We start from the raw sequence: 16538 nt of genomic DNA, 5'->3' as shown, positions 1-16538 counted from the left end.
CAATATTATTATACACCATAAGTAACACGTATTAATCAATGTCATAATCATACATAAAGATCACTCACTTTATGCTTCAAAAATAGTTTTGTAAAAAATATTGTTAAACATAGAAGGATAGATGTTGTAAGAACATTTAAACTTCCAGTTAATATATTGCCCAGTGCCATGTATTCGGCCATTCTGAAATTTCACATTAACCAGTTCTGTTAAGAAGCCACATACACGTAACTTGTAGGATATGGCAATATTATCCTAGTGAAAACAGTACAATGTTGAGTGGTATACAGTTACTAATAATTATTTCAGGTAAATCCGGCAAGTTATATGAGCGTGGAGGGTATGCTGTTACATTGGGGCCTACAAGACATGAAGCAGACATTAGTCTGGTACAACTAAGAAGAAACAATTGGCAAGACAAGTTAACACGAGTCGTAATTATAGAGCTGACTGTCTACAACATTAATCTGGACCTCTTGAGTCAAGTCACTCTCATTGCAGAGTACAAGATTACTGGCAATATTCTCCTAAAGGGACAGGTGAGATAAATAAATAAAAACTGCACGGTTTGTTATACTAGTCTGCGTATTCTATGTAAGAGTGACTATGAACAACGTTAATCTTGACTTCTTCTTCAGTCGGCCCACTCTTGTAGGGAAGAGAAAAGAACAAATACACCCAAACTTATCCTAATTTGCCACTGAGATCAGAAACATGGGAGTTTCTGATCTCACTGGGTTAGGTTTATAAGGTTAGATTGGGTTAGGTTATGTGGGGGTAGGTAATGTGATAAAGTTAAGTTAGGTTCGTAATATTTTAATACTCCTATATACTATGATACTTTACGCAATCAGGGCCGCATCTACATATTTTTACAGGAGGGTGGGCAAGCCTTAAAATTGCCGCCCCCTTTACAACTCTCAGCTCTGGTAATTTAAACAGTATTTTAAGTGCTGTTTCTTAATTAATTACTAAAATATCCAGAAGTCCTAAATGATATTATTATCCTTGGTGATTTTGAATCAGGAGTTTGTAACCTAAGTTTATTTGAATGCATTAATACGTTGAAAAATGTCTAACCTTAAAACTTATTATTTAATTTCTTAACATAAAACAATGAAAGATTATTGCATCTGGTTATCTTTTCACTTAAAACCATTACAATAATAAATTAATAATAAAAAAATATTATAATAATAAGACCCTATTATTCAAAATTTAAAATCATATTATTAAAGGGTAATTAATTAAACTTATTAGTTTGTATTTTGAAATTTTACGGTGTCCCTATTGCAAGTCTGATGAAAGCAAAACTGATGTTTTCCTGTGCTTCTTTGTAAAAACTTAAAAATGACTTAATTAATATCAAAATAAAACAATGTTGATATTTTTAACTAGTTTCCACAAAAATGTTGACAGTTCCTAATATTTTATTAGAATAAAAATGTGTGCTATATTATATTGAATAAATAAAGTTATTATATGTAAAAGGACGTACTTGTTCTGTCGTTATCACTCACCTATCTAAACACGTGGAAATTGTGGTCAGATGCCAGTAATAACATTTACTAATTTAGAGTGTTCTATTTCAGGAGGTGGCAGAGAATTTTATTTATAACAATACAACTTAGTTTTCTTGATACATATAAAGGAATTTTCCCTAAATAGTACGATAAAAAGCTAAAAAGAGCAAACAATTTTATTACTGATCATATTTTAGCCAGATACGTTTTATACTAATATTATTAGAATGATTTATTGTTATATTGCCCTCATTTATTTCCTCACACCTTCTATAACACTATTTATTTTATTTCCTTTTTTCTAGGTCATCTCTGTGAAGCACATCGTGGTTTTCAGTGCTTGGAAAATTATATATATTTGTTACATTGTATTTTATTTTTACCGTTGTCTTTCACATATCAATCGAGAGGGTCTATTTGAATATCTCTCGAGTGTAACTGATGTACTTCGTTTACTTATAGTACTACTCGGTTTCATAAGCTTTGCTGTCTACTTTATTTTTTATTATACACTTAACAGTTATGTTTCGTCATTCGAAAAACAAGGCATGAATATTTATTTTGACTTTGATGCATTTATGTTATATTTCGTACAGTTAAAGATATGGCTGTCAGTCTTATTGTGTATAGCTATTATACGTTTACTTATGTTACTGCGTTTTGGTAGACCAATAATAACTTATTATTACACAATAATACTTTCATTCAAATTGTTACGTTGGCTAATACCTGTATTAATCTTATACATGATAACTCTTTATTTTTTAGCTTTCTATTTAAATCTATATACAATGTTCGATCTGTACACTTTGATAAAATTATATCACCGAATTGTATATAACCCTACAGAGATTGCACAACTTCATGCAAAACTGTTTATATTTCTTAAGATTTTTTCTCTAGGTGTATTTATGTCAATTTTCATTATAATATTTATGTATTATATTAAAATTGCCCGTTCGTATAAACTGCAACATTCAGATGGTTTCAATTACATATATTTTCTTTTATCTCAATCAAACAAAGTATTAAAAAGAAAAAATAACTAAATATGAGTCGAATCACTTTTTAACAGTGCACTCAATAATGTAAATAATTAATAGAAATTAAATTTTATAAATGAATCTGAATTACATACTCATGTATTTTATAATATCTTAATTAAATAATACCTTAACATTTAGGTACTTTATAAACTTGATCAATTGTATTTATAACTTTCAATTCATTTAATTATGTTATAAGATTTTAACTGTTATAAGGTTGTTCTGTGCCTATTGTTGTGTTTTACTTTTATAATATATCCTGAGTTCTGGTTGTTACCACCATGTTAAAAAAATAAATGCCTTATTTTTAACTACACATAGTTTTTTTATGAGCTTTAAGTATAAACAAGTTTCTTAACACTACTTCTCCATCTTTCTGATAACTCATGATAGAAAGGTTTTAGCGATTTTATGTTTGGTATAAATGCTCATCTTGGCACAACAATTATGAGATTATCACTAGAGTAACAATCGTAACACCAATGTAACTTGTTAGAACGTTTCCTGTTATTTTGACGTTTTGTTCTCAAATTCAATAACATTCTTCTTTGTTAAGATTTAGATTCTATGAACGAAATTTCAAATTTCTAGAAAATTTTTTATTAAGAGTTACCACATAGGCCGTCAAACAGACAGAGGGCAGTATATCTTTAAGAAAGCTATACCTGTTCAAATAATTTCTAAAATCAACTGAATGTTTTTTCGAGTAATTATGTAGCTGAATATTTTTGCTGTGCATTTATAATTATAAATATTATAATTATATTAGTACACTTATATAGTACTTATATTAGTAGTAGTAATATTAGTTACTTATGATCTACAAACTGTTTCACACATCAGTTCAGCTTAAAATCAACAGAAGTCATTACTAGAATATACTAGTTGTTATAATATACTAATATTTAATACATAAGATGACGTAGCAATTGTAGGAAGGGTTGATTCAATTTTAATGTTCACTTTAGGTAAAGCTCACCTTCCTTTTAGTGCAGCGTCTGGAAACTGGTGCTGTTTCAGACTTGAATTCTGGAATCTGGAGTCATGTTCGTCTGTAGGGGTTCAAAATACTCAGTGAGATAGAATGAACTATTTACATCGTATCGTCATCAGAGACACATAGACTACAAAATAAAATAAAATATAGTGTAAGCTAATCGCATTGTCCCGTCAGGTGTACAGTTGACTGCACTACTTTCTATAAGCTCAGTGGATTAACTGAGATTTCAACGTATATCGTAGCTATGGGGGGAAGAATTAATTCAGTTGGAAATTTTAATTTAGCTTAAGTTTACTTTTATATTTGCCAAGTCTGAAAACTGATGTCACAGACTTGATCATGTTCGTCTCATGATATCCAAAAAAGTATGTGACAGCATCAGATACAAGACGCTGAACAAATAGGAGGGTGAACTAGAGTTTAACTCAACATTCACTGTACAAGATATTGCACAGATCTGCAGACAGTCGGACAGTTTTCTATTTTATCTGATGACCACAAATCCAGTAGTCTTCTCTCTTGGACTAAGAGACACGAATGTACCGTGTTTCAGGTCCCTGGTACCTTTTTGACGAAAATAGAGTAATGGCTTGTATCAAAATAAATCTTATATACAAAATTCCAAGTGTCTGGGACCTTCTATCAAGAATTCATGCACAGTTGGATAGACTGAGATATGCAAGAACAACAATACGATATTAAGAAGGCCCTCTTTAATAACTGAATTACTTCATTAATCTACAAATATAGTATATTTATTTGAGCTAACTTACGTATCAATTAAACGTCAACAAATAATTTTTCAATTATATTTGTTCATTTAATTATTTATTGTTTATTATTAATCAATACTAAAACATATCCTTTGCGTATAATTTCAGTTGTAGTTGACCCAGATATTGCTCGAATCCTTTGATAATAAATTCGTTTCTTTACAGTATAAACGTTTCGTACTCTAAAAATACCCAGTAACATTTCACTTTGATACCAAATCAAAAAGATTACCAAATCACCTGCCCAACTGAAGTTTTTATTTGCTGGGCAAGTTTATTTAGTAACTCGATAAGTATTTTAACTGTGTGTTTATCAGTGCATGCTTACAATCAACACTTCTCACATATATTTGTCATTCAAATCATTCATTTGATTAACAAAAACTCATTACTCTTTTGTGGTTTACACGGACAGGACGCCTGAGAGGTTAATTCACATTTAACATAACTTTTTGAAGTATATTCCTTATAAAAGTTACTTTTTGCCTCAAATTATTTACTTGTACTATTTAATACTATGGAAACCGTAACCTATATGAAATGTAATGAAAAGTTACCTAGAACGTGGAACTGCAGTATGCTGCGTTTGTGAAAGTGGTTTTCACTTGGATAAGAGTACCATCAAGTGACCGACTTAGAAGTCTCTTACTAAAGAAGCAAAAGGTAGTGGGTTTGTTAGAAGGTTACAGTTAGGAAAGATTGGAGTTTGAGCAGTGAAGCAACTAAAGATGTTAAGGATTTTGAGCTTATTAGCCTAGGAATACAACAAAAATCGTAAACAACGTTAACTCACTTCTTGACATGGAATGGAAGGTAGACAACATTGAAAGCTCCATTAAATATCTTGTTGAAAAGTATGACGAGCTGCTCAAGGAAGTTTAGAGTCTGCAAACCGAGAACCACGATCTTAAAAAAGCTATATTTTCATAAACAGAGGGAAGCGAACACAAAGGGCGAGCTGAGACATTAGCAGTGGAACCCGCAGACTTGGGCTAGTATGGGAGGCGACTGAACATAGAAATACACGGGCTACAAATTAAAGGAAACCAAGGGCAGGAGGACATAGAAGCGGCGCTTAAGAATCTGGCAAGAGTAAATTGTGTGAAATATCGAGCAGAGTATGTGCATCAGGCACACCGGCTACAGACGAGGAAATATGGTAAACCTCCTACAGTGTTGGTGCTGTTCCATTATAAAACTGTGAGAGACAAATGGTTCAGTAGAGGAAGAAAAGCTGAGATACGTACAGTTTATTTCAATGAAAATTTTTGTCCGTGCTTTTGAAGTTTACTTAAAAAAGCTAAGACTAAGGAAAAATTCATGTTCCTGCATTCGTGTGGTTCAGGGTTGGGCGGGGTCTGGTGAAAGTTATATGTCTGGGTCACCCGGTATAAATGTGTGTATATATATATATATATATATATATATATTTATATATATATATATATATATATATATATATATATATATATATATATATATATATATATATACAGGGTGTATATTGTGTCTGGAAACACCCAAATATATCCTTTAATAATTTAAATATAAATTTGAAACCTCTTACAATCGTGATAGAGATGGGGCATCTACTTTTTGGAACAATGTTTTTATGTTATGTCACACCAACGGGGGACGTCCTGCCGAGGGTATCGTGAATATTCTTAATGGAAGCCTATACCTTGTGATACATAATTTTAAAGGTAATAGCTTTACTGAATTGAATGCCACAAACCGCATCTCAAAGGAATTATTCTATCAGAAAATAGAGCATTTTTTAGTATTGAAAATTTACTGATGTTCAACAATGTAATTTTTAACATGGTTCTTGCCACAAAAATGTGTTACACTAATTTTTTTAGCATTTTTTAAATGTTCAATTAAAATAAAATAAACAATTTATTTTTTAAGCTGGTTTCATTAGTACAAATTTACCAGTTTTTATTACAATGAATAAAACTTATGAGTCACTTTCTCTGATTACTTATGAATCTGTACTTGGTGTTTTCCAGTCAGCAGGAAGGTTTAAAGAGACAAAGGTCACTAGCCTATGAGAAACATTATTGTGTTATTAATCATCTGGTCTACAGGTTTCAGTTTGTTGAGCATGGAGCTTTCACTAGACAGGTCTAAGCTTGGGAATTACAAATGGACAAAGGTCATATCATTCCTGTCGAGTTAATCAGTTGTCTCTGAAGCATTGCTGTCAACAAGTTATCTAATTACAGTAGTTCATTTTATTTGGCATTTTAATGGAATTGTCTGAAAGAGAAACGAATTACTCTGTTGATGATGCGAGGATATGGCGATCGTCAAAGATCTTATCGGGAAGTTTGTAATTTGTTTAATGACACTTTCCCAGAAAGGAATCCCATAAGTGTTTCAACAATATCAAAAAGTATTGAGCGTTTTGAAATGACAGGGAGTGTACGTAATTGGCCAAAGTCGGGTAGGATACAATCTGCAAACAGATGAAGAACATGCACTAGATGTTTTGCAAACATTTATTGAAGACCCCACATACATCGCTCAGAAAAAGCTGCACAGCAACATTGATATGCACCCTATGTCTGTGAGTAAGATTTTGAAAAATTAATAAATACAAACCATTTAAAAGTTCATTTAGTCCAACAGTTAAGTGAGGATGATTACGACAGAAGAGTTGAGTTTTTGTGAACTTGTGATGCGCAAATGTGATGACAATAGAGATTTTCTGACCAACATACTATTTTCTGATGAGGCAACTTTTTTCCTAAATGGCAATGTTAACAGGCACAATTGCCGTTACTGGGCTAGTGAAAACCCACATTGGATTACTGAGTCCCATTCACAGCAACCACAAAAACTGAAACGTATGGTGTGGAATTTTAGGTAACAAAATTGTTGGACCCTTTTTCATCAATGGAAATTTAAATGCCGAACTTTACTACAATATGCTCCAAAATGAAATAATCCCAGCTATTCAAATTGCATCAGGAGAATACTTTGATAATGTATGGTTTCAGCAGGATGGTGCTCCCACCCCCATTATGGGAGACAGGTAAGAGAGTATTTGGATTTAAGGTTTCCTCATAAATGGATTGGCCGAAGAGGAGAAAATCGAATGGCCTCCAAGATCTCCCGATTTGTCACCAATCGATTATTTCCTATGGGGTCATTTAAAATCCAATGTTTATAGAAGAAAGCCTCATAATTTTGGAAGACCTAAGAAACATGATTATAGAGGAGATTGCTTTGATAACTGAAGAAATGTAGGAAACTCTGTCGAATCATTTTACACAAGATTGGCTCATTGTCAAACCGTAGAAGGAACACAGTTCGAACAATTGCTTTGACACCAAATGCAGGTAAAACGTTTGTTGTAAGACTTTTCTAACAGCATACATTATTTTTTATTTGTAATAAGAAATCAATAACATAAGTATTTCCATAATTGTACTGTAATAAAAACTGGCAAATTTGTGCTAATAGAACCACTTAAAATGAAATTTTTGTTTTATTTAATTGAACATTTAAAAAAATGCTAAAAAATTAGTGTAACACATTTTTGTGGCAAGAACCATGTTTAAAATTACATTGTTGAACATCAGTAAATTTTCAATACTAAAAATGCTCTATTTTCTGATAGAATAATTCCTTTGAGATGCGGTTTGTGGCATTCAATTCAGTAAGCTATTACCTTTAAAATTATGTATCACAAGGTATGGGCTTCCATTAAGAATATTCACGATACCCTCGGCAGGACGTCCCCCCGTTGGTGTGACATAACAAAACATTGTTTCCACAAAGTAGATGCCCAATCTCTATCACGATTGTAAGAGGTTTCAAATTTATATTTAAATTATTAAAGGATATATTTGGGTGTTTCCAGACATAATATACACCCTGTATATATATATATATATATATATATATATATATATATATATATATATATATATATATATATAATTTGAAATGGTGAATATAGGTGAAATGTATATATTTGTATATACATATAGATGACTAATAAGCCACTCAGTTCAGCTTTTGTCTATCTACCTAGGCCTATACCTATCATAGTTTATGAACTATTCTCTCTTTATCAGTGATCCACTTACATGCACAAATTCATCTTAATATATTATTGTAATGAAAAGTTAGTAAAACCCTTTTAAAAATCTTTTTATTATTGACAAACACATGTTTCGGTTTTTAACCATCATCAGTGTACATTAACTTCTAAATAAATAAATAATAAACAATTAAATATACACATGCGGGCCTTTTAAATATATGTTAAATTGAAATGACACAGATGTAATTTTTGTTTAGTAATCTTTATTTAATATTTAAATTTGTTATTTTTCACATTACTATTTAAAATGTTATGTGGATCTTTATTACAATTTAGATAGATAAGTACTTCTTCTTTTGTGTTTCATTCCTCTCCTTTCCTTTCGATATCTAACATTTCCATGTTCTTTTCAATATTTGAGTGTTATGGTCAGTTTCCAATAAGTGTTCAGCAAAACTTGATTTTAGTGTAGCATATTATTTATTTTCAAAGCTTGTATTTTTTCTCTAAACCTTTTATTAAAACTTCTACTAGTTTGCCCAATATAATAGCTTTCACAGTCACTACAGTTAATTTTGTATACCGCAGCTTGTTTGTATAATTCTTGTTTATCATTTTGGTTCACTTTGTTTTCAATAAGTTTAAATGTATTATTTCTTGTTTGGTAACTGATAATAAATTTTGAATTTTGAAAGGTTTTTCAAACAGCTTTGTATTATTTAGCGTTGAATGATAAACGTATACATCTATGAATTTCTGTAGCATTAGGATTAGGCAGTATTGTGTTGGTTTCTTGTTTTATTCTTAATCATTTTGTCTACAATATGGGGTTAATATCCATTAATGTCTGCTAGGTATTTTATTATATTAATTTATTTAGTTTTATTCTCATCACTCATTAGTATATTTAACATTCTGTTAACCATTGAGTGAAATGCTGCTAATTTGTATTGCCAAGGATAGTTAGAGGATGATGGTATTAGAATATCTGTTTGGGTTGTTTTTCTATACATTTCAAATGATTGATTTGCATTGAGAGTGGAAATGCTTATATCAAAAAAGTTACTTTTTACTTTTTGGATTTCTTTATAAAACTTATTTGTTGGTGATATAGAATTGAGGAATGTAAAAAGTTTTCTGTTTGGTTCTCATCTCTATTGAAAAGACATAATATATTATCCACATATCTAAACCAATAAATTATTTTGTCTTTCATTGTGTCACTCATTATTCCTTTAGGATTAAAGTGTCACTCATTATTTTGTTTTTTTTTCTGAATGTTGCACAAATATATTTATTATATATATATATATATATATATATATATATATATATATATATATATATACATATTGTTACTATGGGTTACTAAAAAATACTCGTGCTAAAATTAGTAGATTCTCTGGACCTTTCTCTGTTTCTAAATTGTAAACGGCCAAGATTAGAATATTCAAGTTGGTTCAAACCTCTGCTTTATATGAAGATTAATATCTTTTGCAGAAGGAGCGTATGTGCTCTACCAAACTTTAGCGACTGAACGTTTACGCTTTGATAAAATTTCACAGGAAGCAAGGCATCCATACATTCTTTCCAAGAAACATCCAGACGTGGATATATTAATGGAATACTACAATGTCATTCACCTTCATGCAGGTCCTCAATTTAACTCAACCTCTACTCTCCCGGCACGTATGGATCCTGTCTGCCAGATGCGCTATTCGTTAAAGAGTATTTTAATGTCTCACTTGCTTCAGGGAACAAACCTCGAAACAAACCTCCTCTCATGGGTGATCTCCCACGCTCTCGAGTTACACCTGCCTTTCCCTTTCTGAGGACAGGCATTGACTATGCCGGACCCTTTACTGTAAATGTGCACAATCTGCGCGAAGTGAGACATATTAAAATGTATATGTGTGTCTCTGTTTGTATGGCAAATAAGGCAGTTCATTTAGAGGCTGCTACGGACCTTAACCACTAAAGTCTTTCTGACAGCTCTCACTCGATTTGTGTCTCGGTGCGGTCTTTGTGCAGACATTCTAATTGTGGTACAAACTTTGTAGGTGCTGATGCTGTTCTTCGCAAGCTCACTGAGTTGTCTCTACGCTCGTCGGTGGATCAGGAAAATATTCCTTAGTTTACCACCTCTGAGGGTATTAATTATCATTTTAACCGTCCTGCCGCTCCTCACCAAGGTGGACTTTGATAAAGTGCGGTTTAAAAAGCAAAACGCCATCTCCGCTGAGTTTTGGGTGAAACTGTACTGACTTTCATAGACTTTATAACTCTTGCAACAAAGGGTGGCAGCTATGTTCAATTCTAGACCACTGACTAAAATTCGTCTCCCCTTTTTTCGTACACTAAGTTTGAACTGAGTGTAAAATTTTACATTATAAAAAGGGATCTCGATTTCGTTTAAAATATTTCAGAAAGTGTTAATATATCACATTTTCTTTTCTATAACGCCATTTCTAGGCTTAAAGAGTCCCAGTGTTTACCAATAGAACTTATATTTAAATGTAGGAGGCTCTAATACTATGCTCATCAGTTTCTAGTACGTTTCTCTACTTACTTACTGTGGGAGAATAAATAAATATATATGTATGTATTTTGGCCAAAAAACAATTGAATCGTAAAAAGTGAGGGCTCTGTGGTGTAATGGTAGCACATTCACCCGGCAAGTGAGAGATCCGGGTTCGAGTCCCGGTGGAGCAAGTACTTTTTGCGATTCAATATTTATTGAAATTAAATTAGGCTATTGCCTCTTATACAAATTTAATTAATGTAAACAGAAGTAGCCTTATTTAATTTCAATAAACATTGAATCACAAAAAGTACTTGCTCCGCCGGGAGTCGAACCCGGATCTCTCACTTGCCGGGTGTATGTGCTACCATTACACCACAGAGCGCTTACTTTTACAATTCAATTATTTTGTATTTGGCCGTATCTGTCACATATGCGTTTAAATAAGCTAACTAACATATGATCGAAAGACCAAATACCTGTCAAATGACTTTATTTACATTAAACTGTATAAATGGCAATAGATTTATTTAATTTCAATACTTTTTGTGATTCGATTTTTATTGAAATTTTATATATATATATATATATATATATATATATATATATATATATATATATATATATATAAGATGTGTAATGTAATGCATTAAAAAGAGGGAAAATAATATGGATAAAATATAATTTACACTTTATATGCAAAAATTAATTTAATAGACAGATCAATTGAAGGACCAGTCATCAATATATCGTGAAGGGAGATGCCTGTGTTGCTCTTACAGCTAGCATAAAAACAGTCCTTTATTTTGTAGCATTGCTGCTTGATTTCAATACCCCATGATGATGGAATAAGTAGTGAGGGTTAGGTAAATCAAGAGTAGAATATTTATTCTTATGTCTCAGAGCTTGGTATCCATCAATAATATCCATATTTAACCCGTTTTACTGAGTTTCAGAACAATACCTTTTCTCCATGGAAGATATGCATTTATTTGCAGCATTATAAGAAATACCTAAAGGTTGGTGATTGTGTTTGAAGGGTAGGCGTACACAGAAACGTTCGTCCTCGACTCTCGTGTAGATTCGAGTAAAGTGTTCTTCTTATTTTTTCTCCTTCTGTTTTATTGGAACATGATGGCAGTTTCTCTTGCTGCCAAAAACGTTGTAGTTTATAATATACGTTTTCATGAGTTTAAAGAAGGGAATTTAAAGTTACAGGTCGATTGCGTTTGTTCAAGACAGGAGGCTTGTCCCAGCAAAAGGAAACCGAAGTGGGTGCCTATTACATGAGGCACACATGATCCCAGAGTGTGACTTTCTTGAGTTAGGGGTGAAGGCATCAGAGGGCCGTCTATCAAAACATCAACACCGCCTGGTAAATGGAAAGAAGAGTCTACGATAACATATGGTTCCACTCGACAGAGCACTTCCGGTGAGAGGTGGGCCCTCGGTAGATCCACACAAATCTTGTTAAAAATGTGAAAGGGTTGCCCAGAAGGCAAGAGTCGGCCTGACAGAGTTTCCAAGTTAAGCGGCATTATGCCATTAGTGGAGGCAGAGAGTTGATATAAACCTTCTTTCTTTAGATTAGGGATATAGCGACATGAGCTGCTCGTTTGGAGATAAGGTTACAGATACTACCCGTATCGAGTAAGGTACAAAATATGTGTGGGTTTCCATCAATTGTACTAACTAACCGCTTCCTGAGTAGTGGCGGAAAGAGCTGAACTCATTTATTCATTGAGAGGTTACTCAATCAGGTACGCTATTAAAAAAAACCCCAAAAACATGAGAATGGATATAAAAAATATGTATAATTTGTAACTGATGAAATATTTTCTGTATGATCCTAGTAATAATCCCTTTTCGTTCAAACGTATAACATTGTTCGAAAAACAATTGCTTGAAATTAGAGATATCTACAGTTATTATGAAAAATTACTATCACACAAATAAACAAATCTAAAATATTTTATGCAAGGGTAAATATTGATTTATTGTAAGTTAAACAAAAATAAAAATTGCATTATGTTTCTATGAACAATTAAAGTAGATAATAAAACTTCAGTTCAGTTATGTGGGTCCGAAGATGTTCTCATTCAGTACGAAAGGCCTCACAAAAATAAAACAAAATTATTTCATTGGAGTGTTTGTTTTAATTAATATATAATTTCCAATAAGAAAAGAGATTAAAGAATCTATTGCTTATATTTATAAAATATATAGTTCATTATTTACCTTTCTCAATGACCTGACATGTATCGCCGGTGTAGGGATAATTACATAAGCAGCCAGGAATATATTTTTATTCTTTATTGTAACAAGTGCCATGCTTACAGGTATCCCTGCAAGTCTTGATCCGTTCACAAGATTTGTCTGAAACGAACCTGTATGGATATGGGAAAATACATCGGCTACTCTTTCCTTCTTGGTCGTCCATGGCACATATTGAACACGTACTATTGCAATCACTTTCTTCTTGGCATGTTTGAGCCGTTACGTTACTGACGTAAACTATAAACAAAGTTATTACTATGTAATTGGCAGTAATATTTGTCCAAGAAATTACTCTGTAGATTCGATTATGCATGGCAATAAACAGAGTGTACTCAAAGACAAAGTATTAAAGAATGATAAATCAAAACAAAGAAGTTATGATAATTGAACTTTATGAAATAAATATATTTATATGATTGATTTATTATCATACTTTGATGAAATTGTAGAGCACATTACATTAAACATAGGTTTTATTTTTGATACTGAAAATCAGAGTCTGTACAAAAATAATGAAGTGGTTATCTTCTCAGGAGTTCATGTTGAAATCCCCTTTTACTAGCTAATATTTACATGTAAGAAATAAATATTTTCATACTAGCAGAAGGTAGTATGATTCACTATTCTAAACTTCAACAAAACAGTTTTAACGTTTAGTTCGAAAATTGCGACTTTAAGCATAACACCGATGTTCCGAATAAAGTTTTAAATGCATAGCTACTTTAACCGTAAACCATTTAAAATAATATTTATAGTTTGGTAAATCGTTAGTAATACCGTTAGTACCCGTTATAGTCAATAGTTATATGTCCGTTTGTGTAGGTACACACTATCCCAGTTGGGGTTAGTTGATGAGTATTAGTTTAGTAATTCCTCTTTACACTTTCAGACAGTAGATCATACACTGCTAAAGGTCAACTAGAGAGAAGTAATACAATAACTAGTTCTGTACTTACCTTCCTGTAATTTACACACAGTTTTAACTTCATTAGTCATTTAGTGAAATATACTGTACATTCTTATCACACTGTGTGTTTAAATCTGGAAATGTAGATTCTGGAATCCTAATCACTGTTTAAATAGCTTGTGATAATACGCCGGTAACAATAAAATGTTAGTAAACCTTTATTTATTTGACACGCTTAAAAAAGTTAACAAGAAAACACAAACAATAAACGTAACCTCAAAAATGACTGTTCAAAACCCTGAATGACAATACAGTAATGCTTATTTTAAAAACATTACAAGCCAGCTGTCATAATAAAATATAACCATATGCTTTCGCAGTGTCAACACTAAATTTATTTTCTTTCTCAGTCTCTCTTCATTTTACGAATATTAACCACGCGATATGGGCTTCCATTTGCCTCAGTACTAGTTGAAAATAGTTACCTTGTTACCACTCCATGTTGCCATAAACGTAAATAATCAGTTTAACATATACCAGTTGGCCAACTGAAACAGTTTATTCTTGACACCTCCAACAATATTTAAACGTTTGAATTGGGTGAAGTATCGTTTTTAAGGAAACAGGATTTTTTCCGGACATTTATTTTTTTGTATCATTAGCAAACCTCCGAAAATATCCTGTTTCAGTTGGTAAACTGGTATATGTTAAACTAATTATTTACTTCCATGGCAACATGGACTGATAAAAAGGTAACTATTGTCAACTAGTACTGAGGCAAATAGAAGCCTGTTTCCTTCATAATCCTTTGTTTCTGGCTACGATTCTCTTTACTGTTTTATGATTTCACTAAACTCTAAAGAAACTCTTCACACTCTACTTCTCACAAAGCTGGATACGTTCTCATCGAAACATTTTACTGTTGTCCATCAACACTTATTGTGGTGGTCCTCGTTCAGCAAAAATGTCCAGCAAGAATTTTGAACATTTTTCTTTTGTTTCATTAAACATTCCCTTGCCAAATAAAAAATTTATTGGGACCACTGTATTTCTTTGTTAAATACTTCAATGCTCTATAATGGGTTACGCCAAGTGCATGTCAACGGTAAGTCTCTTTACAATCCAAAAGACCAGGTTGCGCCTCATTTGGTGCAGGATCTATAGACAAACATTCTTTATTTCATCCCTATTATATCACGTAACTAATTTTAAAATTTTGATTCTGAAATCTTAATTACTATCGAAATATTTGTAACAGTTAAAAATAAAATGTTAAAGCATTTCTTTTTTTTAATATCTTAACCAAATTAACAAGTGAAAACAAACAAAAACATATCATCAAAAATAACTGTCTTCGACTCTGACAGTCTATACTATTAATCTTATTTTTAAAGCCAAGCAAAACAGCTGGTCATGATAAAATGTAACCAGATATAGATTACAGTATTTGATATTAAGTAGACGCTGCTGACTGGTTCTAACCTACAGGGATCAAGTGTATTTTTTGATTAATCAATACATCAATTTCATTCTATGCTATTTATTAGTATTATATACACTATGGCACTTAACATGGTAAAGTAAATGTTGTGTTCGTCACGTTACCTTAGTAAACCATAAAAAATTCCAGCAGTCGTGGGACTGCCGATAGAAGTGAAAACGGAACTATTAAGTTGAGAGTAATTAAAACTATATGCAAAAATTATAAGAAATTTTTTATGTTTTTAAGTTGAACTTCCCACGTGGTCAATTTAACTTTACTTATGTATTCTACACTCTAATACTTAATGTACAACGCGTCACATTTACAATTACAGATGTACTGCTACTATAACGTATTGTTGACGTGACTCACAAAATTATACTTATCCAAAAAGCGTCCAACGCGCACATAATACAGTCAGAAATAGTCGATGTATTAGTGAAAGTTTTATAATAAACATCGGTGATTCTGAGACAAGCGATAGTGAAGAGGATAGTGACGCCAGTGATGTGGAGGAACTCGCCGCTCCATTGTAAAAAAGTACTGTAGGTATTAAAGAATATTATTTTAATGCAAAAAAGTTCAATGCAATCATTATACTTGTTGCAATTGCTCGATATTAATAGTTAGTTAAACATAGAATACATGTGAGTTAACACCGTTGTAAATAATACAGTTGTTGCTACGGATAAAGCATATAATTGCAATAACAATTAAACCCACAATATTTTTAAGACTAATAAATTAGTTAAATTAACTTGGTTCTTTCGTAAAGGTATTTTTATTGCACAATAAACTAATTTATTGAGTTAATACGGTATCAGTGAGCCAATGCGCCAACTACAGTTCCGGCAGAAACGTTCACTCATCACTTCATACGCTACTACAGGCTAAACTAAACTTCCAATAAAAAAATGATAAATTACAAAAAAAATATTCATCTATTTTCAC

General features: G+C 31.9%; 1 protein-coding gene across 7 annotated transcripts in view; it reads left to right on the top strand.

Annotated features, from left to right (window-relative positions):
- The window catches only part of LOC124360348 (polycystic kidney disease and receptor for egg jelly-related protein-like), a 202855-nt gene extending 189242 nt beyond the window's left edge, over nt 1-13613 (top strand). For 2 of the 7 annotated variants that reach the window (XM_046813899.1, XM_046813900.1), the window contains 2 exons: nt 310-539; nt 1829-2709. In XM_046813899.1, coding sequence (XP_046669855.1) covers nt 310-539; nt 1829-2572 — 974 coding nt within the window. In that variant the 3' untranslated portion in view covers nt 2573-2709. Of the gene's footprint in view, nt 1-309; nt 540-1828; nt 2710-12132; nt 12360-13259 lie in introns of those variants that run through there. The other 5 variants (XR_006922237.1, XR_006922234.1, XR_006922235.1 and 2 more) reach the window with 5 other exon arrangements.
- Nucleotides 13614-16538: the final 2925 nt, after the last annotated feature.

This window comes from Homalodisca vitripennis, chromosome 4, assembly GCF_021130785.1.
Source record: "Homalodisca vitripennis isolate AUS2020 chromosome 4, UT_GWSS_2.1, whole genome shotgun sequence".
NCBI classification, from domain to species: domain Eukaryota; kingdom Metazoa; phylum Arthropoda; class Insecta; order Hemiptera; family Cicadellidae; genus Homalodisca; species Homalodisca vitripennis.
The sequence above is the reverse complement of the archived record's forward strand: the minus strand, read 5'-3'. Positions and strand labels throughout refer to the sequence as shown.